This window comes from Aspergillus candidus, assembly GCF_002847045.1.
Source record: "Aspergillus candidus strain CBS 102.13 unplaced genomic scaffold BDW47scaffold_4, whole genome shotgun sequence".
NCBI classification, from domain to species: Eukaryota; Fungi; Ascomycota; class Eurotiomycetes; order Eurotiales; family Aspergillaceae; genus Aspergillus; species Aspergillus candidus.
This window is the reverse complement of record NW_020194009.1, coordinates 708811-735814: the sequence shown is the minus strand read 5'-3', so window position 1 is coordinate 735814 and position 27004 is coordinate 708811. Positions and strand designations below refer to the sequence as shown.

General features: G+C 52.7%; 12 protein-coding genes across 12 annotated transcripts; 6 read left to right on the top strand and 6 right to left on the bottom strand.

Annotated features, from left to right (window-relative positions):
* Positions 1 to 7: 7 nt before the first annotated feature.
* On the bottom strand, positions 8 to 1808 carry BDW47DRAFT_133150 (putative amino acid permease; the record flags this gene model as incomplete). The annotated part of the gene is made up of 2 exons (XM_024817757.1): positions 102 to 1808; positions 8 to 42 (listed from the first exon to the last, which is right to left on the bottom strand). Exons 1-2 carry the CDS (start codon positions 1651 to 1653, stop codon positions 8 to 10), a joined length of 1587 nt encoding a protein of 528 aa, XP_024675696.1. The 5' UTR covers positions 1654 to 1808.
* Positions 1809 to 2297: 489 nt separating this feature from the next.
* On the top strand, positions 2298 to 2699 carry BDW47DRAFT_122718 (YjgF-like protein; the record flags this gene model as incomplete). The annotated part of the gene is made up of 1 exon (XM_024815904.1): positions 2298 to 2699. The coding sequence occupies one exon, from the start codon at positions 2298 to 2300 to the stop codon at positions 2697 to 2699; it is 402 nt and encodes a 133-aa protein (XP_024675695.1).
* An 861-nt stretch (positions 2700 to 3560) lies between these two features.
* BDW47DRAFT_122717 (aldehyde dehydrogenase) lies at positions 3561 to 5338 on the top strand (the record flags this gene model as incomplete). The annotated part of the gene is made up of 6 exons (XM_024815903.1): positions 3561 to 3618; positions 3679 to 4133; positions 4189 to 4552; positions 4605 to 5083; positions 5142 to 5262; positions 5316 to 5338. 6 exons carry the CDS (start codon positions 3561 to 3563, stop codon positions 5336 to 5338), a joined length of 1500 nt encoding a protein of 499 aa, XP_024675694.1.
* Positions 5339 to 6267: 929 nt separating this feature from the next.
* On the top strand, positions 6268 to 8376 carry BDW47DRAFT_99559 (general substrate transporter). Its single transcript, XM_024820896.1, has one exon. The coding sequence runs from the start codon at positions 6827 to 6829 to the stop codon at positions 8363 to 8365; it is 1539 nt and encodes a 512-aa protein (XP_024675693.1). The 5' UTR covers positions 6268 to 6826; the 3' UTR covers positions 8366 to 8376.
* Positions 8377 to 9242: 866 nt separating this feature from the next.
* Positions 9243 to 10349, top strand: BDW47DRAFT_122715 (putative isoamyl alcohol oxidase; the record flags this gene model as incomplete). Its single annotated transcript, XM_024815902.1, has 1 exon — positions 9243 to 10349. The coding sequence occupies one exon, from the start codon at positions 9243 to 9245 to the stop codon at positions 10347 to 10349; it is 1107 nt and encodes a 368-aa protein (XP_024675692.1).
* Positions 10350 to 10891: 542 nt separating this feature from the next.
* BDW47DRAFT_122714 (peroxiredoxin-like family protein) lies at positions 10892 to 11636 on the bottom strand (the record flags this gene model as incomplete). The annotated part of the gene is made up of 2 exons (XM_024815901.1): positions 10892 to 11368; positions 11430 to 11636. The coding sequence occupies 2 exons, from the start codon at positions 11634 to 11636 to the stop codon at positions 10892 to 10894; spliced, it is 684 nt and encodes a 227-aa protein (XP_024675691.1).
* A 285-nt stretch (positions 11637 to 11921) lies between these two features.
* Positions 11922 to 16083, bottom strand: BDW47DRAFT_133148 (peroxidase/cytochrome P450 family protein; the record flags this gene model as incomplete). Its single annotated transcript, XM_024817756.1, has 17 exons — positions 11922 to 12160; positions 12218 to 12615; positions 12674 to 12798; positions 12852 to 13263; positions 13326 to 13542; positions 13595 to 13734; positions 13791 to 13868; positions 13921 to 14120; positions 14191 to 14213; positions 14266 to 14403; positions 14457 to 14624; positions 14683 to 14954; positions 15020 to 15368; positions 15423 to 15509; positions 15563 to 15653; positions 15712 to 15875; positions 15924 to 16083. The coding sequence occupies 17 exons, from the start codon at positions 16081 to 16083 to the stop codon at positions 12117 to 12119; spliced, it is 3066 nt and encodes a 1021-aa protein (XP_024675690.1). The 3' UTR covers positions 11922 to 12116.
* Positions 16084 to 16832: 749 nt separating this feature from the next.
* Positions 16833 to 18575, top strand: BDW47DRAFT_133146 (uncharacterized protein; the record flags this gene model as incomplete). Its single annotated transcript, XM_024817755.1, has 4 exons — positions 16833 to 17305; positions 17355 to 17432; positions 17503 to 18024; positions 18086 to 18575. 4 exons carry the CDS (start codon positions 16833 to 16835, stop codon positions 18207 to 18209), a joined length of 1197 nt encoding a protein of 398 aa, XP_024675689.1. The 3' UTR covers positions 18210 to 18575.
* Positions 18576 to 19268: 693 nt separating this feature from the next.
* BDW47DRAFT_99500 (uncharacterized protein) lies at positions 19269 to 20235 on the bottom strand. The gene has a single exon (XM_024820895.1). The coding sequence runs from the start codon at positions 20061 to 20063 to the stop codon at positions 19491 to 19493; it is 573 nt and encodes a 190-aa protein (XP_024675688.1). The 5' UTR covers positions 20064 to 20235; the 3' UTR covers positions 19269 to 19490.
* A 371-nt stretch (positions 20236 to 20606) lies between these two features.
* On the bottom strand, positions 20607 to 22923 carry BDW47DRAFT_56985 (isoamyl alcohol oxidase). The gene is made up of 5 exons (XM_024819345.1): positions 22673 to 22923; positions 22220 to 22611; positions 21952 to 22156; positions 20960 to 21889; positions 20607 to 20891 (listed from the first exon to the last, which is right to left on the bottom strand). Exons 1-5 carry the CDS (start codon positions 22745 to 22747, stop codon positions 20703 to 20705), a joined length of 1791 nt encoding a protein of 596 aa, XP_024675687.1. The 5' UTR covers positions 22748 to 22923; the 3' UTR covers positions 20607 to 20702.
* A 1072-nt stretch (positions 22924 to 23995) lies between these two features.
* On the top strand, positions 23996 to 25568 carry BDW47DRAFT_56968 (uncharacterized protein). Its single transcript, XM_024819344.1, has 5 exons — positions 23996 to 24608; positions 24670 to 24756; positions 24815 to 25006; positions 25069 to 25385; positions 25455 to 25568. The coding sequence occupies exons 1-5, from the start codon at positions 24110 to 24112 to the stop codon at positions 25473 to 25475; spliced, it is 1116 nt and encodes a 371-aa protein (XP_024675686.1). The 5' UTR covers positions 23996 to 24109; the 3' UTR covers positions 25476 to 25568.
* BDW47DRAFT_99496 (uncharacterized protein) lies at positions 25552 to 26352 on the bottom strand. Its single transcript, XM_024820894.1, has one exon. The coding sequence runs from the start codon at positions 26341 to 26343 to the stop codon at positions 25648 to 25650; it is 696 nt and encodes a 231-aa protein (XP_024675685.1). The 5' UTR covers positions 26344 to 26352; the 3' UTR covers positions 25552 to 25647.
* Between the last annotated feature and the right edge of the window lie 652 nt (positions 26353 to 27004).

Below are 27004 nucleotides of genomic sequence, written 5' to 3'. Positions count from 1 at the left end.
TAGATCATTAGAAATGTGTAATTTCCGGAGGTCCCTTGAACTCTACAACATCCGTTAGCATGCTCATGCGTCACATCTTCCAGGTCATCGGATGAACTTACTCGTCTTCCCATACACGGCATACCAAATCAAACAGAGCGACAGACACCCAACAAATACCACCGAGGCATAATTCATCGACACCTGCGTCACGGGCAACACAGTCGGCATACTAAACAGCACGAGTTGGAATAGAATCCAAAACACCGCGATGGTGTTTAGAACCATTCCCAGCAGCCAACCAATATTCCACCGGGCTTTCATAACCTCCTTTCGCCCGTTGAGGAGGCTGATCGCGATCGGGATGCAGTACGCCACTGCCAGCCCAATCACGCCGACCGAAGCAAAGGCCGTGAACGCACTGCTACTACCGAGGTTGATCAGACCTAGCAGCATTTCGATCGCCGTGACGAGGCATAGCGCCGGGATTGGGCTGTCGTTGATCGTCTTAGACCAAATCTTCGAGAAGGGTATGGCGTTGTCTCGGGAGAAAGCCCACGTGCACCGGGACGCAGTGGTAGTGATGCTGATCGAGCAAAAAATCGAGACAAACAGCACCATGATCATGAGGACGAGGGCGCCCGCTTGGGAGTCGGTGACCTTGAGGAAGATATACGGCAGTGCCTGTCCGTAAGGTGCGTTGGCGACGTCCAACAATGGGGGAAGAGTAAAGCAGATGGGCAACACAAAGATGAGGGCGGCCACGCCGCCGACAACCGTCACCAAGCTGATGCCCTGGGCCATTTGGATCTCCGGATCGGTGCATTCCTCCGCCATGGACGTGACCATGCCGATAGCCGAGAAGGTGTATGCCGGAGGCAGCAGGCCGACAAAGAAGGCGAAGTTTCCCCACCCTGAGAGACTGGGATCGAATGATCCCAGGGCATCGGCTGCTGTGTGGCGCCCCGACTTGGCCGTTATGGACAGTGTCAGCAGTACGACGACGCAGGTGACCAGGCTGGTAGCGGCGGCGACGGTATCGATGAGCGGTAGCATCTTGTCGCCGACCGCACAGATGGTGAAAGTCAATAAGCACATGGCGTAAAACATTAGCAGGAGCTGCCAGTCTGTGGCTTGCCAGTCGGGCCAAAAGATGGCGATGGTGGCGGCAATCATGGATGCGAGTCCAAAGTTGACAGAAAGAGTGATGGTCCAGTTCCCGATCAGCCAAATCCAGCCGGTTATGAAAGAGAGGAGGGTTCGCGCGCGACTGGACTGCGCCAGCTGGTAAGAATAGTAGTAGACACCGGAGGAGGTCGGGTATCGTGAAGCCAACTCGGCCAAAGACAGCGCAATACAGGCATCCAGAACAAGGACGACGATCAGGCCCACGAACAGGGACAGCTGCCCGCCGCCGTAGATGGTGCTCATCAACGAGCTCCCGATGCCGTATGGGATGGAAGCAATTGACAGCGACATGAAGAGGATGGTCGACAGGCTGCGCGTGCGGCGTAATTGCGGTGTGTACCCCAGGCTGTGGAGTGTCTCATCTTGCACCGTGCCAACATTCTGCGTTTCGACCTTGCTCAAGGAGCCCGCGGTGGGCTTTTCTTCTGTGGCCGTCATCCTCGGGGATTTGGGTGGGCTCAAGTTATCAAACTGTGCTTTGCGCATTCATAGACAGGTTCAAGATCGAGAAAAGGGACAGTAGCACGACCCATTTGCATCACGACGGACCAAGACGTGTCATAAAGCCCCGACAAGCCTTCGTATACACCGCTCTAATCTTTGGTCCCTTATCATGGTTCCTTCAATCCTGGCTATCTCGGGGGTAGACTGTCACGGAAATCTCGGTCTAACCCTAAATTGGAAGGTATTTCGGCCACAGGATGATTTATGACAAGAGGGTTTGACGAATCCCCGTCTCGTCCACCGAGCTAATCAGATATCCAGTAAGGTCGTATCGCAGGTCTGGGGTAACGTGCAGATTTGCCGCACGAATGTCACGCTAATTCATGATCTAGGTTGTTTCAGGAAAGTAGCTGGACCATGGCCATCCACGACTGCAGAAACAGGCGTCACGCACAGCATCGACGCGCATGGGCTCATCTCACCCTAGGTCCATGACTGGGATCGATTGTCGTCTGTGAACAAGGCAAGCGGGGTATATTAACCGGGACGGTGCTTTTCTATCCAGGGGACGCAAAGTCATCTTCCTTGATCTTTTCCTTTCATCTTCACATTATCTCTCTCTCCTACAGGTTAGCATAACCTTTTCCAACATCGTATCCAGATTTTATACGAGACCCCATTCAATCATGTCGACCCCTCAGTTCTTCAATTACCCCGGCACCGAGGCCAACTCCGAGAGCTTTCACTACTCCCAGGCCGTGCGAGTGGGCAATACCGTCAAGACCTCTGGACAAGGAGGCTGGGATGCGAACGGTTCCATCACTCCAGACGTGGAAACGCAAGTCGCCATCGCCTTTGAAAATGTCGAGAAGGCGCTCCAGTCTGTGGACAGCCGGCTATCGTGGCAGAACGTCTACGCCGTGCGGAGCTATCATATCAACGTCGAACAGACCTTCGACGTGGTCACGGCCAACTTCAAGCGAGTCATTCCCAATCACCGCCCCATCTGGACCTGTGTGGAGATAGGCAAACTCGGGATTGAGGGGATGCTCATTGAGATCGAAGTGGAGGCGGCACTGCCAAATTAGTGGATGGTGATCTAGTCCATCTTGGATGTGGCAAAATTACATGATTGATGTTTACTACCGATGTATTTATTTCGCGAGATAAGAACAAATCTATAAACCGACCCCATGATGGAAGTCCCCGGCGATACTGTAAAACCCTCACATGAAACCTTAATCATTGCATCCTACCAGCTATTATCAATGCTGTTGTGTAATGTAAACCAAAGGGAGAGATATCTTTGATCAACCACGGTTGAGATATGTTGAAACCCCACATAGTATATCAAATGCCGACACGGCTATGATAAGCGCTTCGTTTGTCCTCCGATTTCCGGACCTCTCAACACCTAGATTCCAATATTTCCCCACAGTTTCAGGTTTCTATCAATCTTTCCTTCACAGGATGAGGGAACTGGAATCCATTGGACCCCTCGGCTGTCTTTACCCCGCCGCAGTCGACCATTGGCGTGCGCAGTTAGCAGGGATCCGCACGACCCACCAATGCGGGGATTCGGCATCCAGAGAGGACTCGCTGCTGGAGGGAGGGGTGGTGATGGTGGCACCAAAGATAAGGTTCCTTGCGAATCAATCAGTCGTCTCATGATATCTTTTGTGGTCTAGTGGTAATAGCTGTTGTGTTAGTGCGCCAAAAATCGTGGCCACATATGTCCCAATTAGGTAAGTTGATAGGCCATGTCTCAAACATCACTTGAAATATACAATGCTCGGTATCGACTCGCGAACACCTCACCAAGGGGTGATTCGGGTCAAGCGGTCACTGGGGGTATGTCATGTATATATAAGTCCATACTATAGACCATCCGACTGAATTGAGGAACAATTTTGCAGCATCAACTTCTCACTCCCTTCCCTCTCTCTAGAATGGCATCACCAGTCCAACTGACCGCTCCTAATGGAGTGAGCTACACCCAGCCTACAGGTGCGTCCCTCGTGGGTTAGCGAACGATTGTTCCCACCTACTGACTGACCTCCAATCCAGGACTCTTTATTAACAATGAGTTTGTCCCTGCGTGCTCCGGGGAAACGATCGCGACGGTGAACCCATACGACGAATCAGTCATCGCGTCAGTGTCCTCTGCAGGATCGGAGGACGTGGACCGTGCGGTTTCAGCGGCTCGCGGGGCGTTCCAGAACCCTGAATGGCGGTCCCTAGGCGCCTCGGAGCGGGGTCTGCTACTCCTCCGCCTGGCTGACCTGTGTGAGAAGCACGCGGAAACCCTGGCAACGATCGATGCATGGGACAACGGCAAGCCTTACGACTCGGCTCTGAGCGAAGATGTCGCCGAGGTCATCTCAGTCTTCCGATACTATGGCGGGTGGGCCGACAAGATCCAGGGCCGGACAATTGACACCTCCGAAGCGAAACTCGCGTATACCAGACATGAGCCGATCGGCGTGTGTGGGCAGATCATTCCTTGGAATTATCCCGCGATGGTATGTAGCTCGTCCCATGGATAAACCGTAGAGAACTTGTCTAATCCATTGGTAGATGGCAGCGTGGAAGCTGGGCCCAGCCCTGGCGTGCGGAAACACCGTCGTCCTAAAAGCTGCCGAGCAGACTCCCTTGTCCGTCCTCTATCTGGCGACACTAATCAAGGAGGCGGGTTTCCCCAAGGGTGTGGTGAACATCCTGAACGGCGCTGGTGGGGTGGCTGGTGCTACCCTAGCTAGCCACGTGGGCGTGGACAAGATTGCCTTCACTGGCAGCACACTCACCGGTAAAGCCATCATGAAGGCGGCTGCCGTGAACCTCAAGGCGATCACCCTCGAGACGGGAGGCAAGAGCCCTCTGCTTGTCTTTGACGATGCGAACCTTGACCAGGCTGTCAAGTGGTCGCACGTCGGTATCATGAGTAAGTCTCCTGCCCCACGCCAATCGGGAAATGACTCTGACCTGTTTACTAGGCAATATGGGTCAAATCTGCACCTCGACCTCTCGAATCTACGTCCAGGACAGTATCTACGAGACCTTTGTCGAGCAATTCAAGAAATACACTGTCGAGAACAGTGTCGTCGGCAGCCAGTTCGACCCCAAGGTCAACCATGGCCCGCAAGTGTCGCAAGTCCAACGGGACCGCATCCTGCGTTACATCGAGGCGGCCAAGTCCGAGGGCGCGAAGCTGGTCCTAGGGGGTGAGACGTTGCAGAGCAATGCCACGGGCTTCTTTGTACAACCGACGATCTTTAAGGACACCAACCGTGACATGAAGGTAGTGCGCGAGGAGGTATTCGGGCCATTCGTGGTCATTGAGTCGTTTAGCTCTCAGGAGGACGCTATCAAGAAGGCAAATGATACTGAATATGGCCTTGGTGCTGCAGTATTCACAGAGAATATCACCAAGGCGCACAAGGTCGCCGCGGCCATCGAGGCTGGCATGGTTTGGGTGAGTGTATCCCTTGGAAGAAGGGTAGGAGCAATTGCTAACCTCCATCCCATTCTAGATCAACAGCTCGCAGGACTCGCACTATGCGATTCCGTTTGGCGGTTACAAACAGAGTGGCGTCGGACGCGAATTGGGCGAGTACGCCCTTTCGGCGTACACGCAGGTCAAGGCTGTCCATGGTATGTTCTTTTCGCGAATTTTGCTTTTTGTTTCCTTGCTGATGTACATTTAGTCAATCTCGGAACATGGCTGTAGGCGTGTGTCTGTTGGTTTTCCTTGCTGGATTTCGCAGGGCAGTAACTTGTGTAATATCTTTAGATGAATAATGGACCTTGATGCAATTGACAATCTAGAAAGAGGGCATTGCGGTAACTATGTTGTCCTGTAATTGTTTGAGCTTGAGACAGATCTCTGAGCTGTGGGACGTAAGCGTAATATGTAAAATTAGATGCTTTCATTTGAAGCACACCAAAGCCTAATAGCAGAACGCTTGAATTCTTAGTCGACAGTACTTCCCTGCTGTTTTTCATGTCACGTATATATTTGTGGGTGAAATGGAATTAAATACAGGAGCGAACCATAAATGTTCTATATGTTGTGAAAATTATACTTTCTTTTACTATCTTTGAGTGTGTGGAAGGGAGTGGATATCACAAGCCAGGTAATGACAACAGTGTGGCTAAATTTATATTTACGATCTCTGAATTTTCCCCTGCCCCTCCTCCGACGTCACTGCAACCTTTCCTAATTCTAACTTTATTCGCTAACACTACCAGTTCCATGCAGTAGACAGTTGCTGTGTCTCCTAATACCTCTACTCTATGACCATCCCTCGTGTCTTGCATTCAATAGGATGAAAAGTCACATCTTCCTCCTGTCCGGACAAATGACAACGTGTGAACGGTGTCTATTATTTCAATGGCGATTTCTCATACTACCCGGCTCAAGTACGGCCGAGATAATATCAGGAAAGGTGACAGATGTCAGCAAATACCTCATCGTGCATTTCGGCCAGCGTCCGAGAGTTTCACCCGGGAAAACTCGGCATGGAGCAGAGCAAGCCGATGGTTAAACCTCGTGTAAATGGCGCAGGCATCCCGTGTCGGCTTGCTTGGCAGCGGCCCGATTACCGAACTGGAACTGATCTTCCCCGCCTAATGTGGGATGCCATTGTGGTGCGATTTGCTGGTTACAATTTGAGAGGCAGGCATCATGCAATGACCGTCGGCTGAATTTCCTGTTTCTCGTCCGGATGCCCCGTGGACCGAGAGGACTGTGTCTTCTGGGCCCACAAGTGGTCAAATCCACGTTTTGGGGCGCTTGCGCTCTTGGAGGAGAGAGGGGAAAGTCCCCCGGGGTGCGAAAAATCTGGAGATGCTAAACTGTGCGGAGAACAGACGGTGGAGAAGGAGAGCCGGGGCCCGTATCATCAATTGGCCATAACCAGCGGTGATAGTCCGGCCACCATCTAAAGGCAGTTAGTAGACCCAGGCGTTGCTTTTGTTTGCACATTCTTCGGTTCAGAATGCGGTAAGGTTCTTGTCTCTTCTATCTTTCCTTTTTTTTTTTATACTCGTGTGGGAATGGCCGATCTAAAAAGGCCTCTCCCCCCCGGATCCCCAGTCCCGATCTCCGTGCTTTTCCTTTCTGCTTGTTGTTCTGCGGTGCTCCCTGGCTCTCCATAGACCAAGGTCCTCTTCATTCCCACGGTAACCTATCCAAATCCGACTTCAATAATACACCATGACGGGCCTGGGGCTTAGTATCGACTGGAAATCCAACCGATGGGCGGTGGTCTACTGCCTGGTGGCCGCGATCGGTGCCCTTTGCTATGGGTACGACACCATTTACTATACGGGGATCCAGGGAATGGAATATTTTGCCCGCGATTACGGTGTTGAAGCGTCCGATGGCTCGTACTCGCTGTCCACCACCTTCCTCTCCGTGTCGGCGAGTATCATCTACGTGGGGGAGTTTGTCGGCGCTATCGCTGCCGCTCCGATCAACGATTATCTGGGTCGGCGGGTGGTTTTCCTGACGGCATCGGTCTGCATCATTGTCGGCGCCATTGTGCAAGTGTGTTCTTTTGGCTCGGATCCTGTGTTCTACGTCAGTCGAGTTCTCATCGGTCTGGGGATCGGGCAATTCACCGCCACCTGTCTGATGTACATTGGCGAAGTCGCACCGTCCGCGATCCGCGGTCCGGCGCTCATGTGCTTCCAATTCATGCAGTCCATCTCCCAGCTGGTCGGGGCCTGCGTCAACCAGGGAACGGAGGGTATTCAAAGCCCCAACTCCTACCGCATTCCGATGTCGTTGCTGGTGGTTCTCCCGGGAATCATGCTCTTGTGTCTGCCTTTCACCCCGGAGAGCCCTGTGTGGTATATGTACAAGGGGAGGAGGGAGCAAGCGACCAAGGCCTTGCGGCAGATCAACCGCAGTGCGCCCGATTACGACCCTCAAGCGGACCTGCAGGTTATCGACGACCAAGTGGAGATGGAGCGCGAGCTCGCCAAGGACGCCACCTGGATGTCCCTCATCACGGATCCCATCGAGCGTCGTAAACTCTTCTACGCCTGCGGTGCCATGTTCGTGCAGCAGATCAACGGAATTCAATTCTGGTACACCTACGGGGTAGTTTTCGCCCAGTCCATCGGGGTTGCCGAACCTTTCACCATCAACACCATCATCTACGTGCTCCAGATTATCGCCGTTGGCGTGGCCGTTGTTCTGGGCAACAAGGTCAGCCGCCGGAAGAACTTGCTGGTGTGCAGCACGGGTATTTTAGCCTCGCTGGTGGCCGTCGGCGGACTGGGGACCACTCGGGATGCCGACGGAAAATTCAGCGAGGGGGTCGGCATTGCCATCGTCGTCCTCGCCTACGTCAACATCGTCTGCTACAACTTCTCCATCGGCACCCTATCCTATTCGATCGCGTCGGAGATGTCGGTTGGGCGCAACCGCAACAAGATCACCTCCTGTGCCATCGGCGTCTTCTTCATCACCGTGTGGCTCATGGTCTTCACCAGCCCGTACATGTATTACACCGGCAACCTCGGCCCGATGATCGGCTTTGTCTATGCAGCCACCACACTCTTCCTCCTGGCTTACTCGTGGTTCTGCGTGGGCGAGACGGCCCACCGCAGCAATGCGGATATTGAACGACTCTTCCAAGACCGTGTGCCGGTCAGAGAGTGGAAAGATTATGTTATCACGCATGACGAGGAAACGACATGGGCTAAAAAGAACAAGAGCAAGGATGAACAGATAGAGATGGCATGATTTGATGTATATGAAGTTACTTGCATTAGAAATGAATCCAATATATATATTGTGACGATCATGGGATTTCGTGTGATGGTTGGGTCTTCGTTGTTGCCCAAGGTGGAAATATGCCTGCTCCACGTGCGACATTGCTTTCTGACTGCTCATTCCTCTTTCTATTTCCAACCTCTTATTCCGTTCTTCCAAATATGACCCTCGCTCTCACCGGAGGATGCTGGATATTAACACTACCTCGCCAGCTGTGTTCCTAAATTTTGATCGGGCAACAGGCTGGACTTCTGTTCTGGAACCCTTGAAAACAATGACCCTCGCGGCATAGAAAGCAACAGTCGTCGCTACCCTCGGCTGGACGGTACTTGCATCCTGCCAATGCCTCTGCCTCCCCGAGGATCCTTGTTGGCCGTCGAATTTGCAGTGGGACGCACTCAACGCGTCTACTGGCGGCCGACTGATTCCCACCATCCCCCTGGGAAGGCCGTGTCATGATCCTCATTATGACAAATCCGCCTGTGTTGACCTGCGCAAGAAATGGAATGTTCGCTCAACTCAGTAAGTTGCTAGACGTCCCAAAAGTCGACGTAGCCAAGTCCTGCTAATGATTAATGACTTACGTCTCTTCGTCATCCGTAATGCAGACATATTTCGCCAACCAGAGTTGTGACCCCTTCACACCGGAGCCCCAGCCGTGCAAGTTAGGAAATTAAGCCAGCTATGCGGTCGACGTGTCATCGAGCGAAGATGTGACTGCCGCCGTTCGGTTCGCCAGGGAAAACAAGATCCGTTTGGTCATTCGCAACACTGGACATGAGTGAGACTCCCGACATGATGATGCATATTTGACTGCGCTGAGACATCGAACACAACTACTAGTTACATGGGCCGTTCCACAGGAGCCAGAGCTTTATCAATTTGGACCCATAATCTGAGTGAGATCGAGTATGTGGAATCGTTGGATATCTATTACCAGGGACCCGCGTTTAAAGTGGGCGGTGGGGTGGTGGGGACCCAGATTTTGGAAGCGGCCGCTGCGCGAGGACTCGTCGTGGTGACCGGAGAGTGCCCGACCGTTGGGTTGGCTGGAGGATACACGCAGGGAGGCGGACACTCCGCGCTAAGCACTGCGTTTAACTTGGCCGCGGATCAAACTCTCTCCTTTGAAGTGATCACGGCAGCCGGGGAACTCGTCACCGCGTCCCGCAGCGAGAACGAGGACCTGTACCGGGCCCCCAGCGGCGGCGGTGCCGGGAACTACGGCACCGCGGTGTCGGCCACCGTCAAAGCCTATCCCGAGACCACGGTCTCCGGTGCCTCTCTTGGAATATTGACTGCAAACACCACCCGTGAGCTTTTCACAGAGGCTGTAACACATTTTCACTTGCTCCTACCGGCGATGACCGAGGTCGGTGCAACAGTCATCTACCAGATGTCCTCGCAACACTTTCTCATCAACCCCCTGACGGCCTACGACAGGACGACAAGCGAAGTCCAGATTATTCTGGCGCAGTTCATCTCTGTCTTGTCCACTCGGGGTATCCCGTACGAGGTCTCCTGCTCGGAGTATGACAGCTACTACGATCACTACAACAAGTATATGGGTCCTTTCCCGGGTGGAAACCTCGGCGTTGGCATTTATAATTTCGGCGGCCGCTTCATTCCCCAGCGCATTCTTAAATCACAACGGCGGACGGCCAGCTTGGTAGGCACACTACGAAACCTGACAGAGCACGGAGGCTTTGTGGTGGGAGTCGGCCTGGACGTCTCCAACAAGACAGGCGACAAACTACCAAACACGGTCTTTTCCCAGTGGCGTGGCGCCGCCGTCACTCTACAGCTAGCGAATACGTGGAATACAGTGACGCCGTGGGCAGATAAAATCCGCGCCCAGCTCCAGGTGACTGACGAGTTCATGCCCCAGATCGAGGCTGTCACGCCTGACGCCGGCGCATACCAGAACGAAGCCGACTTCCGTCAACCTCGCTAGCAGGAGACCTTCTTCGGGTCTAACTACGAAACTACGGGATTCCCAGCAGACGAAGTCCAAACGGGACCCAGACTCCGTCTTTTATGTTTTGAAAGGGGTCGGAAGCGAAACATGGTCGGTTTCGGCATCGGGCCGGATGTGCCGGACTGGATTTTGAACTTTGGAATTGAGATCGTATGGTGAATCGAAACGCAAAATATTTATATTCCACTATCTTGGGATCCATTTTCGGCATTACTTCGCGGACGCTTGGGTCTGCATGTCGGTCGTACTGGTCATTCGCTCAATTCCCCAAAGGACAGCGCCATTATTGGCAAAATTGGCAAACAAATCAGGTGAACTAGACCCCGGGCTTTCCTAAATCAATGTCCGGAAGGTATGCTATGTCACAAATTATGTGTCGAAAACTGATCAATGCGGGTGTAGGTGTTTTGATGTGTCTGGTACGTAGAACACTAATCCAATAGACATATTGAGCGCAGGATAAGTGACTTGACGTGGTAAGCTCATATAGCGCTTCCTGGGGTGCTAAAAATCCTACCCTACGTGCCGGTCCCCAGTATTTTCTTCAGCTCTGGAACCTCAGTATGGTCGCGGGTTGTTGTCATGCGGTGAAACCAAGTCACCTGTTTCTCCGCGCCCTCCCCTTCAGTCGGGCCTTCCTCGACAGGTTCGAATAGGAACTCGCCTCCAATCTGTTTGCTATCCCCGCCCTTATGAGCCAAACCAGACGGGACATGCTTTAGTGCCTGGAAGATGGATTCGATGACTATGCGCGGCATGCTCTTCTTGATATAATCTGGCTGAGGACCCAGGTCCCAGGTGGAGACCAGGCCCAGATCCTGGTATAGCTGCCGGGTTGGATCCGCATAGATGGGGAATCGGCAGCTAGTTTCGCGCTCATAGAGCTCGATCAACACTGGGTCTCCACAGCCAATGACAACGATCGATGTCTGCTGTGGCTGAAGGGTCTCTGGGGTGATGGATTCTGATAGGGTGCGAAGGAACTCTTGACAACTCTGTGGCAGTGGTGACTTAGAAACTGCGCCATGGTAGTAGGGGAGAAGACGTGCGACCCACACCACAGAAGAAATGGCGGACAAAAATGACTAAGACGCGTTTTGCCACACCGGGTCCTGAATACAGGCTCCCGAATCGGTGCGCCTGGCCATCTTTGTCGAGGACTGTACGATCATGAATCGTACGGATGGTTTCCCTTGACGGGAGTTTGGAGTTCTCAATAGGCGACGGGTGAGCGCCCTGTTCGGTCGGGGATTCAGCGCTCATGACTCGCTAGCCACCACGGATGTGGATCGATGGTTGTTTCCAAAGAAAGGTGTATCATTGGCAGTGGAGCACCGTGCTGGAAGCGAGATGAGGAGAGAAGGCGGGGGAGCAAACAAGTTAACAACCGCCTTGGCTGCCTGGAGTGCCCAGGCATCAATTCCCCTAACAGGACTAGAGCCCGGAGGCCGGAACGCTCTCCGTCCGCGGTCCAGCCGTCGATCTCGCCCGCATCCTGATTCGGCATCGATCCCGACGATCTGTCCAGATTACGTGCAGGGAGTCACGGCCAATGACATACAATATTGATTCTGGTATCTAGCTAAGCTATATCCTAATCTGGACATGGACAGTCAATTTCAAACCGAGCACCAATTTGTCGAGCAAATCAAAACCGGACATTAAAGCCTCTAATTGCCTACCCATGTTCAAGCCCTGCGGGGCTCGACCATTTTACGCGGTCCACTTACGATGGGGCCCAAACTAGGGACCCTGGTCTCCAAGGCTATCAAACAGCACCTTCTTATCTGGACACGGTCCGTCAGCTCCATCGGCGGCGGTGATGCGGGATCTGCGAAACTTACTGCAAGGAAACGGCGTCCATTCACTTCCATCCTCGGGGAGGTATACTTTGAATGCGTTGTTCACTAGCTTGCTCTTCATTTCTCCCGAGGGGCCCGGGCTGCGCCGGAGGTTGGTGAGCCGACCGAAAACTCGCAGCATGGCGGCCCCGGCTACCGTGACAATTGCACGACCGAGGCATGCGTGTGGCCCCCACCCGTGGTGGATATACAGCTCATCCGGGCGATCGAGTCGGATGGACTCTGGGTCTGGGAAGTTGGCAGGATCACGTCCAGCGGTGACGAAATCTGCAAATATGGTATCACCTTTGTGCACGGCGATCGACTTCCCACTGTCGTCGATGGTAGTGTCCACGGCGGCGTTCCGAAGAACCCCAAAAGCTGGCGTAGACAGGCGAAATCTGCGAGTATCAGCCGAGCCGACCGCTAGAGGGTCCAGGGATTCGACATTCAACATACCCTTCTAGAGCGTATTTTTTGAGCTTCTCAAACGACTCCTTGTCCTTGTTGTGGGCGAGACCCTGGATGTCCGCCCAGTGTTTATAGTAGGCATCGGACAGGTATAGCTCAATCAACTGACCCCACTGGAGATCCAATCATCAGCCAGAATCTAAGTTCAGGGAAGCCACGGTCATACTCCCTGGGCTTGTGTGGCACATGCAGCAGCTGCTGTTGGGATGATGGCCCACACGACTTCATCGACCGACTTGCCGTCGTCCAGAAGCCTTCGCACTAACTGGGCGCCATAGTTTGCTAGGCCCTCCGGCTCAGAGTCAGCACCGAGAACGTGACGAGCAATAGAAGCAATATGTGATTGCTGATGCTCCACTTGCTTTCGCATGACTTGCCCGAGACGTTCGGACTTGCGCGACCCAACGATTCGGTGTTTCAAAGATTGTGCTGGGTCAACGTCAAGGAAGACGTAGCCGAAGAGCTCCGCTAGTCCATCGTATATCTCTGCATCCGTATAAGCATTATTACCCGCGGATTTAGTCAAGGGAATGTTGAAGAAGTCGGCTGTAAAGTTCGCATGGGCGAAATTTCCAATGCTAGTGTAATTTTCTTCTTAATACTAGGTTGTTTATTGAGCGAAGGGGGATTGTTGACATACTCTCGGACTGCGTCGACGTAATAGCATAGCCCGGCCTTCTTGCTATACTTCTGAAGAAGCTCCAAGGTTGTTCGTTCATAGTATTGTTGAACCTCCTCCAAACTGTCCTTAGGCTGATATAGGCATTTGTTGACAAACACCCGTTGATCGGCATTGGCAAACGAGTCACCACTCAACATGTAGTCATGGCCTGTGAGCTGGAACGTATGCGGGCCCCCTAGATAGCTATCAGCGACGGAGCTCTCATATCTCCCAATGGAGTATCGTACATGGCACACGGAATCGTTTCCCGTCACTCAACAACTGGGTAACACCCTGCCATGACGTAAGAGCTATAACTGGACCCTGATGTACTGGTCTGTTGAAGTCTAATTTGTCCGCTGTACCCGCGTTTTCGAAAGCCTGTCGGCTTTGCGTCGGTGTGGTGAAGGGGTAGAGCGTGTAAACGCTATTTGGGGATAGTACCCCGGGAAAGCTCTCATCAATAGTTTGTACATCACACCGCCATTGGCAACATCGAAGTCTGAGCTGGCCGATTGGAATCTACATGGAGTGAGCCATATGATCCTCTTTGTGTCAAGGGGCCGTTTATTACCCAAAATTGGTTAGATTTATTGGGTTGTAGTCAACGGTATAGAAACGGTCTCCCCTAACGAGAGCCACCGCATCCGACAAGATGGCAACTGAGATCGTGAAGCCGGGGCATAACCCAGACCCAGGATAAAATGGTTGTTTGGCCTCCTCTGCCTCTACTCCAACGTACAGCTCGATGTTGTCAGGATGGCCATAGAGAGCCTCGACTGAACGGGCAATTAGCGCTCATCTCGTCCAATTGCTCCATAGGCGGCTTATGGGCTTCGGCAACCCCAGGATCCGAGTTCACCTCCACTAGGGATCAAAGTCAGCCCAGAATCAATCATCTCCTACAATTATGACGTACAAAAGGTCGAATATGGCTTCAGCTTGAAGAAAAGCCGGAATTCATTGAGGGTTGCTAGTCCCCACTCACGCCCCTGTTGGATTCCGAGCATCTCGATTGCTCTGAGAACTCGGGGGATGTTGCGGGCACCAAATGCACCTTGTGGAGGAATTAGGATGACAGTTTGCTACACTGAGAAGACTTGAACCAACCAGCGGCATGTTCTGCTCCATCTTGCAACAGTTTGACCAGATCCGAATCGTGAAACTGACCATCCGGCGTACGCTTCAAGGCTCCAAAAGTCCACTTTGAAGGTTCCGGATCTAGAGTTTGTTTCCATTTTCTTAACCCTGCCAGGAACTGGCCTACGGATAAGCTACCTAGTGCCAATTTTGTTAGCCTCACGTTATCCGACGGTCGGTTATGATAGAGCTATACTCGGGTCCACATCTCGCCCCAGACTATCCTTCATGAATGCCTTCGTCCAGGCCTCATCTTGGTCGGTGATTGCCGCATGCCATCGGTAGATCATATTGAACTCCGCACTGACTTGATTTCCTAATCCTCGTGGGACCCCTTGGGCGTCGAACACCTCGATTCGCCCACGAGGATCTAGCTTCCAGTCAGAGTTGACAGGGTTGGTGTTTAGATTCAGGATGGCTCTGAGATAATCTCCTAGGATGATATTGACATAAAGGCCACAGGTCACGCTACCAGTCAGTCAGCGGTGAGTTTCCTTGATGTGTGTGAAAGATATGTTCATTTATGATCTTACAGTCTCCCTATTTGAAATAGATCATTCTCCCGCTTTGCCTCTGCTGCAGCGTACTGCGAACTTTCGGGAGTCAGTCCTGCTGGCAAGCTGAATCGCCCGGCCTCGTTAATCAGGGCCATCTCTCCGACGACGTAGTTGTGGAAACGATTGAAGGCAATAAGAAAAGCACTGACACCAGGTGGTTGACCCAACAGTCGCTGTTCAGAATATGTGCCATTCTTCAGCCGTCCGTCCTTGAATGTCCGGACCCGACTCTGCTGCTCCGCATTGTGGCCGTACAGGGGGCCGAGGTCCAGGTATGAGGAGTTCATCAACCGGGTCCCATCATTTTCATCCGTATGGAAAAGATCTTGAGGAACTTTGTTAGTGTATTGTCTGTATAATGGCAGACTGGAAATCTTGCCGTGTATGATTATCGTCGCAAGGTAAAACAGGTTGGCTGACACCCCGGTCGGGTGTTTCCTAGCAGGGCCGTCCCTAGCAAGGACGGCTACTAGACAGTCAGTCTTAATCTTCAGGTTATATGGAGTCATATATCAGAACCCACTATCGAAAATGAGACCCGTTGATGCTGCGGAGTGACACTGCGGGCATAGTGGCTTCCCGCCGCTCCGAGACGTGGGTACAGGACATTCTATAGTCGTTGCTTAGTGGTCCAACTTTGTTGCGTGACAGAGAGAGGTCAACTGTACATTATTACTCCCATCAGCTGCACGATATTTGAAATCATTTCCCAGCCAGGACAAGGGCGGGTGTTCCAGTGTGTTCCACAATGTTTTCACAAATTCATCAGTTATCTTGTCACGAAGATTCGAGTCATTTGGCAACGAGGCAGCTGCTTGAATGATTCTTCTATCTGAAGCCCTGGTTAACATGTCTTTCCAGATACCAAAGACAAGCAAACTTACCAGATATTTGCGGTCGTCGATGATCCCACCTGCTAAGACTGTCGAGCTCAGGCCTTCAAAAGTCTCGAAATCAGGGCCAACACGGCCAACCTGACTGACAATGTCTTCACGGACTTCGTCAAGAAGGCGGATCAACCCTTGATGAGTGCTCGTCATACCGTCTGGCATCGTTTCTTCTATTTCCCAACTGGTATGTGGGAGTGGACGTGCTTGTTACATGCCCTTCATGGCAGCGGAAAACTAAGCTACACCCGCTGGGACATATATACCCAACTGCTATAGATGCCTCAGTCACATTTATCGCAGGCTTCGGAGGCTACGCAGAAGTAAGTTCAACACTTACGATGTGGCTTCTGGAGGTTTATGCATGAACCAGCCCTTGCCGGTGAGTCTATCTCAAATACAACCTAACCAGCCAAGATATACTCCTGCCACAAAAGTCACAATGGTAGCCGCTTACACTAGGACGTCATCGATCTCTCGTCCACTGATTGGCCATCCATCGGTTCGCGAGAAAAGTGGCAGATTTGGACGCAGAATACATGGATTGGCAGACATATTAGATCCGTACAATGCCGCCCATTACTCTCGCGATAAGATGTCGCATTCGCATCGATATACATTCCTAGCAACGAATTGAATACATCATCGAATCGCAGAGTTGCCGTTCAAATTGACGGCTTATTCATTAAAGTTCGGTGCCAACTCAATATGGCAAGCCACCGACTCAACGGCTGAACATCAAAGTTCCGAATGCCCGTGATGCCATATTGGTTCATACCATTATTTTCATTCTTCTCCCTTCCGTGCATTTTTTCGGGCCATATAATAGGGAATCCGTACCCAATACCAACCAATATTGCTCCCTCGAACAGAAACCTTCGTATAAGGATCTATCAAGCATCATGGCATCCTACATCGCCAACGAGAAGGTACACAAAAACCCCTTCTTACTGATCCCATCGGACATGGATATGAACCCAGTCCGCCTGATTCTGGAAGACCTCGTGTCGGTCCTCAGGCTGGACAAATTGTTGATATACATTATGACCCTTCACAGTCCATGTCCATCAGGGCCATTGGATGAGCTATATCCCAATTATCCCAATCTCCAAGATATCACTCTTCACGCCATTCTCGTGGCTTTTCAGAGCCTGCTCCTGCTTGCTTCTGTTGTATTCCTTTTCACCTTCTGGTTTCTCCCCGGTATCTTTCCGGGAGGGTTGGTCCTCATAGCCTGGGCTGTTACTGTGGCAATATTACGACTGCTAAACGGACAGCCGTCAGCCGACTGTCAGGTCGGGGTGCCCGAGAACGGCATCTCTCCAGTCAACGATAAATCGGAATTGTGGTTCTTTATCAATGGGATCTGCACTGGGTAGTGCCCCACTTTGTAATTCCAGTGACCAAGCTGATATTCTGTGCAGACGATCGTGGTTGCAATCGAATCTAACCTTGCTGGCCAATACCTTCCATCGGGAGATAGTCGGCATTCATAATCCATCGTCTGTAGACCTGTTCGCTGTTTCCTGTGACTTCTAAACTGCTGTTGGTGATGCTTACAGACTATATCAGGAAGGGTTTGATTCTAGACCTCTTAGAAAGCCTCATTCAACGCGACCTCGACTACAAGACCCGGGACATCCGACAAGGGAGGGCCCAGCTTCGGTCAGCGCTACGAGCCTCGGAAACACGCAAAGTCGTTCTGATAGCCCATTCCCAGGGCGGTATCGAGGTAGCTTCCATCCTGGATTGGCTGTATGGGGAGCTCGCCAACGAGACGCTGCGAAAGCTGGAGATCTATACTTTCGGCAATGCGGCCAGGCACTTTCGCAACCCCTACCTACGAGAAGATAGCGATGATCCCGTAATTCAGCACATCGAGCATTACGCCAACAAGAATGACTTTGTGGCGAACATTGGCGTGCTGCAGTGCACATCCCCGACGGCCAGGTACGCCGCGAACGACCTGTTTTCGGGAAAGGTGTTTCAACAGGACCGAAGTGGCCATCTGCTGAATATCCACTACCTCGATACCATGTTTGGCGAGAACCATGAGTTCATGGATACCAAGGTTCAAGCACGCGGGTTTTTACGGTAGGTTGGTTTCGAATTGGGTTCAGCAATCTCGCCATCGCTGCTGACCGACATCGTTTAGGGAAGAACCAGGTGCTAGCCTCTCATGGACATCAATCATGGACCTTTCACGGTTGGCGAAATACCGTAATGGGAAAAGCCCGGAGGGCCGAGTGGATGTCTGCTGTGATGTCAATGGTAGATGACTTGAAGGCTTAAAACTAATGTGGCGCTATGAAGGGATGACGCTCGGAGGTCCGTCGACTGTTCAAATTTGCCACTATCGGCCTGTATTAACAGGTATGGCATACTCTACCAAAATCTTCATGCTGATCCTTGGAATTAGGCTAGGGTGCTGCCCTACCGAGGTCAGGCTGCTTCGACATGTCATGACGTCAATATCTATAGTCTTTTTAATTTCTAATGGAACGTTCGCCATTAAAGATAAGAGATTTACTAGTTTCCAATAGCCTCTGGATATAAGTCAGTTGGTTAAAACACTTTGACGTTGGTTCTATCACGTGGTTCACTCATGGTGGTTGTTGGCATATACTGTTGTCGACGTGCTTTAGGACCATCATGTCCCAATTGACAATAGTTGTGATTTTTCGCCCATCTAGCTTAACTGCACCATGTCTTATAGTTAGTGAAAGAATTATCTAAGTACTTGTCTTGGTGTCTGGATTTATCCAGGTTATATATTTCTCAACCTACCATTCTCGATGAACCAATATAAGGACTATCCACTGAGCGCTATTTGACAATGTTGTACGGAATAACAACATGATTAATATTATATAAAATATTAGTGCACAGCAAACTACTCCACTCAGTCATTCGTGCCATATGCAATGAAGGTCCCCTCTAGATATAAAACTCCATATCGGATCCAAACCTACGACACATCCGATCGCGCTACTACCAAAGTAATCTTGAGAATAAAAGTTGTCCTAAAAAATTAGACAAATATAGCAGCGCCCAAACCAAAGCTTCAGAATCAGTTTGGGGTCGATTTTTCCCGCCATACAACAGGTCGCCACTTGGTAACCAAGATATCCTACGGCGTTTGTGGCATATCCGCCGGCTATGTTTCTCCGTTGGTCCATATCGCCACCATTACCAAAACCTGGATGTCTGTGCCAGTCAAAAGGCTATTTTCTGGATCCTTCAAGCTACCACCCATCTTGTCTTCATTCCATCATTTGCCGTATTAATTGTACTTCCCTTCTTGTGACTACTGTGTTACGTAGTATAGGATTTGGTTTGAGACATAAGTCATTTTTATTCTATCATTGTAAAATCTATAACTCCATCTAGCCTTCTACCAGGTTCCAGAACCAGAATACCAACACCTAGATACATAATCTAACACATGAGGGAGATCAACTCAACCGGGCCGTAAGCCAAGACCTGTCTTGAGCTCTGTGGCTTAAACTAGCATTTCCGATCCCCCGGACGGAAAATCAAAAGACCATCATCCCTGTGGCTTAGCCCAGAGTGACGACAAAGGTGGCGTCCGCGGAGCAAGCCTTGGTGTTGTGGTCGTCATCAGGCTTCTGGTAGGTCTCGTTGCAGTCGGCATCGCCGGGCTCGCAGGTAGATGGCTCACAGCTGGAGTCGTCGGGCTGGACGGAGAAGCCGGACTTGACGAAGGCGGATTCGGGCTCCATGTTGATGGAGGAGAGATCGTAGAAGACCTGGTCACCATCACCGGTGTACTCGAATTGAAGGACGCTGTCCTTGCTGTCGGTGGTGGACATCTTGATGGAGATACCGCCGCCGTTGTCATTGGTCTTGAACTTCTCCTCGTGGGTGCCACCGCCGCCGGAGAGGCGCTGCTGATCACCGGCGCTGTCGTCGGTCGTCCACAGGTTGACGTCCTCTTTCATGTTGTTGACGATTTGGACGCCGCCACCACCACCGCCGGCACCGCCACTGGAGCTAGGGCTAGCAGATGCGCTGCTGGTGGAGCTGGGGGTGGCATCACGCTGCTGGACGTGGGGGAGGGCTGTAGCAGTCATGGCGAAGGCGCCGAGGAAGAGACCGTTGTTGAACAACATTTTGAATGAGGTGATTGAAACGAAGTTTGACTCTGAGAAAGGATCTCGAAAGGAATGAAGAAGGTCTGTCTGATCAACAGAGAGACAAAAGCACAAATGAAGTGAATGACAGTTGGAGGATCAACCTCGAAGAGAAGAGAAAGGATTGGTAGTAAAGTGAATGACTTTGTATTCAGAAGACTGTGCTTGAGAATGAAACGAATGATAGGCAGGATACAGAAGCCTATTTATTGCTCACGGTGGCAAGGGATGAGAGGTTTGAGTTGCGGTCGAGACCATGATTACAAAGGAAGGAACAGGCAAGTGGAGACCTCGCCCCTGCCCAGATCGACTCTTGAAGCTATCCATCATATACACAACAAAGGAACAAGGCAGGGGCTCTTTTCCATCTACGGAAGACCCGGGGGAGAAAGGAGTAGCTCATTGCCACTCCGAGAAAGGTTCGTGAGGTACCGGCCAATTAGGGTTGGTGGGTGGAGTAGCCCTATCCATGGTCCTCGCAATCCCAGCGGCGTCATCCTCCTTACGCGTATTCTAGAAGGTTGGCCACGTTGGGTCGACGAGGTACAAGCTTTGGCCCAAGCACGAACTCTGTTTGGATCTACCGATGGATTATGGTACAACACGTTTGCCCCTGGTTTATAATCCGGTGGAGCACAGCGGACCGTAGTCCTGCCCTGGCAGGTACTCCTGGTACCACGAGGTACTCCCCACGCACGTTGGGCAGTAGAAGAAATCGGTGGGGTCATACTTTCTCTTGATAATACTGAGGGGAATGTAGTGGGTTCCGTAGAAATCCGTCGCCCACAGAGGGTCTCTCCGATCGGCCTATATGACGCGTTAGTATTTGCCATCCTCATGGCGGCGGTACCTCTCAGCACGCAGAGAGAACCCACCTCGTTCAAGTAGCTCCCCAACGATGGGGTCAGACGTCTCATCGCCCAGTTCTTGTTGTAGGAGATGTCGGCGATGACGGACTTCTTGGTGGCTTCATCCGCATCTGCGGGCCACCCCCTGGCAACCACCTCGACCATGTAGGCAGATCGCCACGCTGGGTTCAACCCCGAAAGTGAATCCGGCTTGGCGACCTGGCCACCACCGTTGAGTTCGATGTTCAGAATCGTATATTCCCTGGGGTCCCCCGCAATGGTGCCAATCATCTCCCGCAGAGCCTTTCGATCGTCCGTGAGCGCCTTCTTGTCAAACATGCGGGAGGTCAAGGCCGAGTTTCCTCCCCCGGTCGCCTCCCTATTCCCAGACATGGCCTTGTAGTATGCGGAATAGCTGGGAAACTCGAACCAGTCGACTCTGACGGAGAGGGAGGTGCCGTTGTATGTTTGCAACTTGTCAAGAACCGGCGCGAACGCTTCCTCAGCGCACTCCCTTGACTTCCCCATCAGAGCAATGGCGTGCACGTATCCGACGGTCTCGTTACCAGCCAGGGGCTGGGGAGCATTGATCGACCACTTACCGTATCCCGAGAACCCTGCGTCGTTAATGGCAGGATATTGCTCGTGGATATCGGTGATGGCTTCCAGCAAGGGATCGACGTTGTCCGTGAGGGGGAAGATGGCCAGCGACTGGGCCACGACGGACTTGGAGGGATAGGCCTTGATCGTCATTGACAGCACGATGCCATAAGTTCCGCCGCCACCTCCACGGAGAGCGAAATACAGATCGGAGTTCTGGCAGGCACTGGCCGTGACCGTGGTGCCGTTGGCTAGGAGGACCTGCGCATCGAGGATCTGATCGGCAGCTAGACCGTAGTCCCGGCTCGCTGGGGAATGGCCTCCTCCTTGTATATATCCGCCAATGCAACCCACCGTCTGTCCACCTCCGAATATACTAGGTCAGTGAGGTTTGACGAGACTTATGCAGAAGGTCCTACCGGGTCACCCCCACCGACGACGGTCAAGTTCCGGGAAAATGCTTCACTGTACACATCTTCCCAGACATAGCCACCGGCGACAGTAATGGCGTGGCCATTCCAATCCGACGCGGTACATCCCTCCGGTGGCTCGTACTTATCATGGACCTTGACGCCATCCCGCATATACTTGATCCAGACCTGCAGGGCGCCATAGCCCTCGGATCTATAGCACAGTCAATCAACACCGATTTATCCTCCCGAGCTAGCCAAACGCGGGCGTACTCACTTTCCGATGAGATCATGGCCTGTATTTCGCAGGACAAAGCGGATATTCTTTTCCTTGGCGAATTGCAGGCCCGCAACAAGGTCCTCGGTCTTGGTGGCATTGATGGTATAGACAGGGGCGGGGCCGAGGGTGCAATTGCCGGGCTTTTCTCCATCACCGACATCGACCAAGGGGCAGGGATCGTTGGTGGGATAAACATATCCGACGGGTTGCTCCGATTGAAACCGAGAATCGTACCAGCGCCGGTGCACCTCGGCGCATTCCTTCTCGTCGTAGTAGGTGCCGGGGTAACAGGAGATGGCCGGGGGGGTGTTGCGGATCAATTTCCCTGAAACCGAGGAATTCAAGCTATTCCACGTTTCCATGGACGGCCAACAGGAGCTCTCTGGAGTCTACCTAGAGGTCAGATCAAACCCAGAGGGTTATAGAGGGACTTTGGTTCCCACCACCTACACATCTGCAACTCCCAATCCCAGTCGCGGAGCCCAGCCCACTCAGAGCGGACACGATCAAAATCTCCAGCCTCATCCTCAAACTCGGGGAAAACACGGGGAAAAGAAGGAAAAGAAAGAAAGATGAACCAATTGGATAAACGAGTGGATCAGTGAGTGAATCAAAGAGTGACAGACGCACGAAAAAAAAAAGAGAGAAAGAGACTCGCGGCCGGTCTGACGGCTAAATGAGCACTACGTGCTGTTCGCTCGCTACTTATACGGATCCGTCTTCAGGGGAGATGAGGCACTACGGCGACCGGTGGTCTGATCTACGACTGCGACTAGCGATGGTGCGGTCCTGTCTTGGATCGTTTAGTTCGACCGATGGATATATATAACTCCTAAATAGCCAGAATCTCCGATGGCACAGCTCTTTCCCGGGGGGGTGGGCGCTCAATGCCTCCCGAGGGCGAGGGACAACACCTCCCGAGGGCGAGGAACGAGGAGGTCGTGGTCTCCCATCGCATATATACCACGCCGACATTAATCCTCGTTGACAATTATTATCCTGAGACATCCTCTTCGCTTACGCGGGAACGAGCATCTATTCAAGGTAACCTCATCATTGATCCCTGTCCAGACGGTCGTTTTGGTGGTTGCGTCTCATTTGCCGATCCCGATTAGGGCATCCGCTAAGTGACAAGCGACCTTCGCCACAATGCGGACTGGTTCTTCCCACGGTTCAATTTCTCCACCTACCCCGTTCCAGCCAGGATGCAACCTATGACCAACAGGAGTTCGACGCGAGTGGGCCACCCCGAGGGTCTCAGACCCATGTTCCATCACGGACATTGTGTCCTGTGCTTGCCCCCGGCGGAACCCCGCTCTATCTAGAAGCGTTCATGGCTTCTGGTCCGCGATCTGCCAGCAGTTTCATCTCGAACTCTATGGGTGTGTATCATACGCAATCCACGGCAGATGTTCGCTCACTGTAACCGTCTACAAAGATCACCCAGGTCCGGTGGGCATGACCGATAACCTCCGTGGGTTTTCACCCTACTTGTGGCCCGCCCCTGCATGTCTAGGTTCATACTGTCGGCGGGCGCCCACCAATACCATCCCCGGTCATTTCTCCTTTTACGGCGATCATGGGAATAAATCCGAAACCAGCACGGAAATTTCGAACGCCATGGCGTCCTTGTTGTCTTGGGACACGTTCCTAGGGTGAGAGGATGCCAGGATCCCCTCATCCGGCCGCTCAGCGCCCACCCACCCTCACACATGCACATTAGACTTCGCCCGGCACCCGGGAATGCGAGTGAAGATGAATGATACCCTGGAAGGATGCCAGGGGGCTGAGCTGGAGGAGACGGTAGTCTGAAGTATGTAAGATGGGGAGCATCCAACTCCACCGTCCCACGCCGGCTGCTGAGCCCTATCTCCCCATGCACTCAAGATGGCTGCTACTGGAACCGCACAGCCCATCGCCAGTAAACTGTCGCCAGATGGTCTGATTGCTGTCACTTGGATTGGCGTCGGCCTGGGTGTCTTATTCGTGTCCATTCGTCTCGCCATCCGCCTCAGTCGACTGAAACGGCTGTACCCAGACGACTACTTTGTTCTCGTCGCGCTGGCCTTTTTGATCACCAATGCCGTGCTGCAGACCATCCAGACACCGCACCTGTACTACACGGCCCTAAGTCCGACAGGCCCGGAGATCGCGGACCACGTTGTGTTGTACAAGAAGTATGAGTTCGCCATCATCGGCATCTTTTGGTCTGTGCTCTGGAGCATCAAGGGCTCCTTCCTGGCCCTGTTTTGGATGATTACGCAGGGTCTGCCCCGGTACATCTGGGCCTGGTGGGTCGTGGCTGGGTTCGTTGTGAGCTCCTATGTCGTGTGTTGGCTGCTGTCGGCCCTGAACTGCCATCCTCCCTCGGATTATTTCAAGCTCGGTACGATCTCGCGGGGAAAATTATAGCCGTTTGGAGAAAGACTCTAACCCAAGGTCCTTAGGCGGATGTGGCCGGGAAATTGACAAGCACACCTCCTTCATCAGCATTTGTTTCAGCACCGCGGTCGATATCGCGACGGACGTGATGAGTAGGTCCACCTATCCGTCGCCCCGTCGAACGGACTGCTAACGCAGTATTTGAAACAGTCATGGGCATTGGGGTCACAATCGTGTGTGGGACCCGCATCAACAGGCGCGAGCGGCTCAGCCTGGGCGTCATCTTTAGTCTGGGGATCATCATTGTCGCCGCGGCCGTCGTGCGCGCCATCCAGATCAGCGGCAAGGCTTACACCGACATGGCCGGGGTCGCCATTTGGAGTATCGCCGAATCCAGCATCTGTAAGCCCTCTCAACCCCCATCACCGGGACGAACCAGATGCCCTTACCTAACTCTCTATCAGCGGTCATCATCGGATGCCTTCCCCCGTTCAAGATCTTCCTCTCCCGCCATCCGTCCTTCGCCCCATACACGTCCGGGTCAGCCGGCCCCTACCTCCAAAGTGGAACATCCTCTACTCCCGCCAAACCCCGCTTGTGGAGCGACACGCCCGTGTCCCCGCCTCAACGCGGATTGTATCAGAATCTTGACTTCGAGCTTCACTCGAGAAATACGGACATTGTCGGCGGGGCAGGCGCACGGGTGGTCCGGAACACCACGCTCCCGAGAGAGAGTGTTGACTCGGGACGGCCGGGCGAGATTCGCATGGTGAAGGAGTTCGTAAGTGTCCTCTCCCAGACCCTTCGGTGCTAGACCCAGTTGTCTTGTTGACAGTGCTGATAGACATAGAGCGTGATCACGACACGATAATGATCAGTTCGGGTAGGATAGAGGGGTATATACACAAAAGGGAATATAATTTAGGCGTCTACATATGCGGGCGTATGAGTACAGGCATGGCTTCCATGGTGTCATTAGCGACCGTCTATAATCTACACTTCTAGAATGAATTTGCAATCGTCCCGATTTCATAAAAAGACACTCATACAACCGCCATCAATATCGCGCCCAGGACCACCGCGGCCATCGCCGACTGCGTTGCTGCGCTCCGACCGGCCCCCGATTCGCCCTTGTCGGACCCCGATTCGTCCTTGCCAGACGACTGATTCTCATAGGGGTCCGAGTACCGGTCGACGTCGTCCTTGTCGATCCGCACAATGCTGTAATCACCCGACACGACCCCGGCGTCATGCCACACGGGGGCGCAGAATTCCACCGCCGTGCCATTCCGTACCGCCCCCGTACAGTTGTCCAGCGTGCCGGAGTAGCAAAAGCTGGCGGCCGTGAAGTTTAGATAGCCCGACTGGCCGTTATGGAGGGAGCGCGTTTGGTCGATGGCGCCGATAACGGATTGATTGAACGACGGGGCGGGCATGTCGGAGTCTTTGCCCACGGCTTCTTGCACCAGGTCGGCGTAGGTGTGGCCCCGCAGGGTGGTGATGTTCTTCGTGGCCTCGAACTGGGCGTCGCCAGCGGCGGTCAAGGCGCAGGTGCCGTTATTTTTGGTCTCGCATGTTTGGGCGCCGCTGACGCGCTGTGGCGGCAGCTTGCCGAGGGTGGGACGCTGGTGGTCCCAGTTGAAGATGGTGCAGTTTCCGGAGTCACCAGCGGAAGACTGCTGGGCCAGGGCTGGGCTGCATAGAGCCAGTAGATAGGTCATAAACACGGTGGAATGCATGGTTAGATATATTTTGGATTGATTCTGCAAGTCCGATCATGCTGAAGAAACGACCTCGTATTTATGTCCGATCCTGACCAGACGGTTGGCAGTCGGCATCTATCCGATACCCCAATATCGTCATCATGCCATGTCCCGTGGCCAGCGCGGTGGCTTAGGCTGCAGACCGGATGTAACAATCAGGCCGCAGCGGTGTCAGACTTGGCATAAGCGGCTACTCCTAGTGGACACCGTGGTGGGAGATGCCCCAGCCCTATAAGCCCCAGACGGGTTAGGTTTTTCGACAAGGGAAATCAGCACTTGATTAGGTGGAAGCGCCTTTCCAGCAAGGCGTAGTTCCAGGTATGGGGTCCAAATATATAGATTTTACTGGATAGTAATAATATGTATAGGCCAAGGCCCGCCATCTTGGCAGTGGCTTAGCACTTCAAAGCAGACTTCGCACTTCTTGGCGCACTCTTCTGCCATTTTGCAAGTGTAGGTGTCTGGATGGGACAGTGCAATTTTTGGGTTCATGTTGGTCAACAGATTTACACACAACCTTGAAGGGAGAATCCGTAGGGTAGTGTCTCAGGTGAGTTCAACTTCGGGCCCCTTCACATAACCTGATGTACTAGCTCAGATGCAGTGATATGGTCTTTATATATAATTGCATTGTACC

Coding starts and splice junctions, on each gene's coding strand:
- BDW47DRAFT_99559 (XM_024820896.1), top strand. CDS start 6,827: ATGACGGGCCTGGGGCTTAGTATCGACTGGAAATCCAACCGATGGGCG.
- BDW47DRAFT_99496 (XM_024820894.1), bottom strand. CDS start 26,343: ATGCATTCCACCGTGTTTATGACCTATCTACTGGCTCTATGCAGCCCA.
- BDW47DRAFT_99500 (XM_024820895.1), bottom strand. CDS start 20,063: ATGTTGTTCAACAACGGTCTCTTCCTCGGCGCCTTCGCCATGACTGCT.
- BDW47DRAFT_56968 (XM_024819344.1), top strand. CDS start 24,110: ATGGCTGCTACTGGAACCGCACAGCCCATCGCCAGTAAACTGTCGCCA. Junction 25,007..25,068: donor TATCGCCGAATCCAGCATCT/GTAAGCCCTCTC, acceptor ACTCTCTATCAG/CGGTCATCATCGGATGCCTT. Junction 25,386..25,454: donor TTCGCATGGTGAAGGAGTTC/GTAAGTGTCCTC, acceptor TGATAGACATAG/AGCGTGATCACGACACGATA.
- BDW47DRAFT_56985 (XM_024819345.1), bottom strand. CDS start 22,747: ATGAGGCTGGAGATTTTGATCGTGTCCGCTCTGAGTGGGCTGGGCTCC. Junction 22,157..22,219: donor GGCCATGATCTCATCGGAAA/GTGAGTACGCCC, acceptor ACTGTGCTATAG/ATCCGAGGGCTATGGCGCCC. Junction 20,892..20,959: donor TGGGGAGCTACTTGAACGAG/GTGGGTTCTCTC, acceptor CGCGTCATATAG/GCCGATCGGAGAGACCCTCT.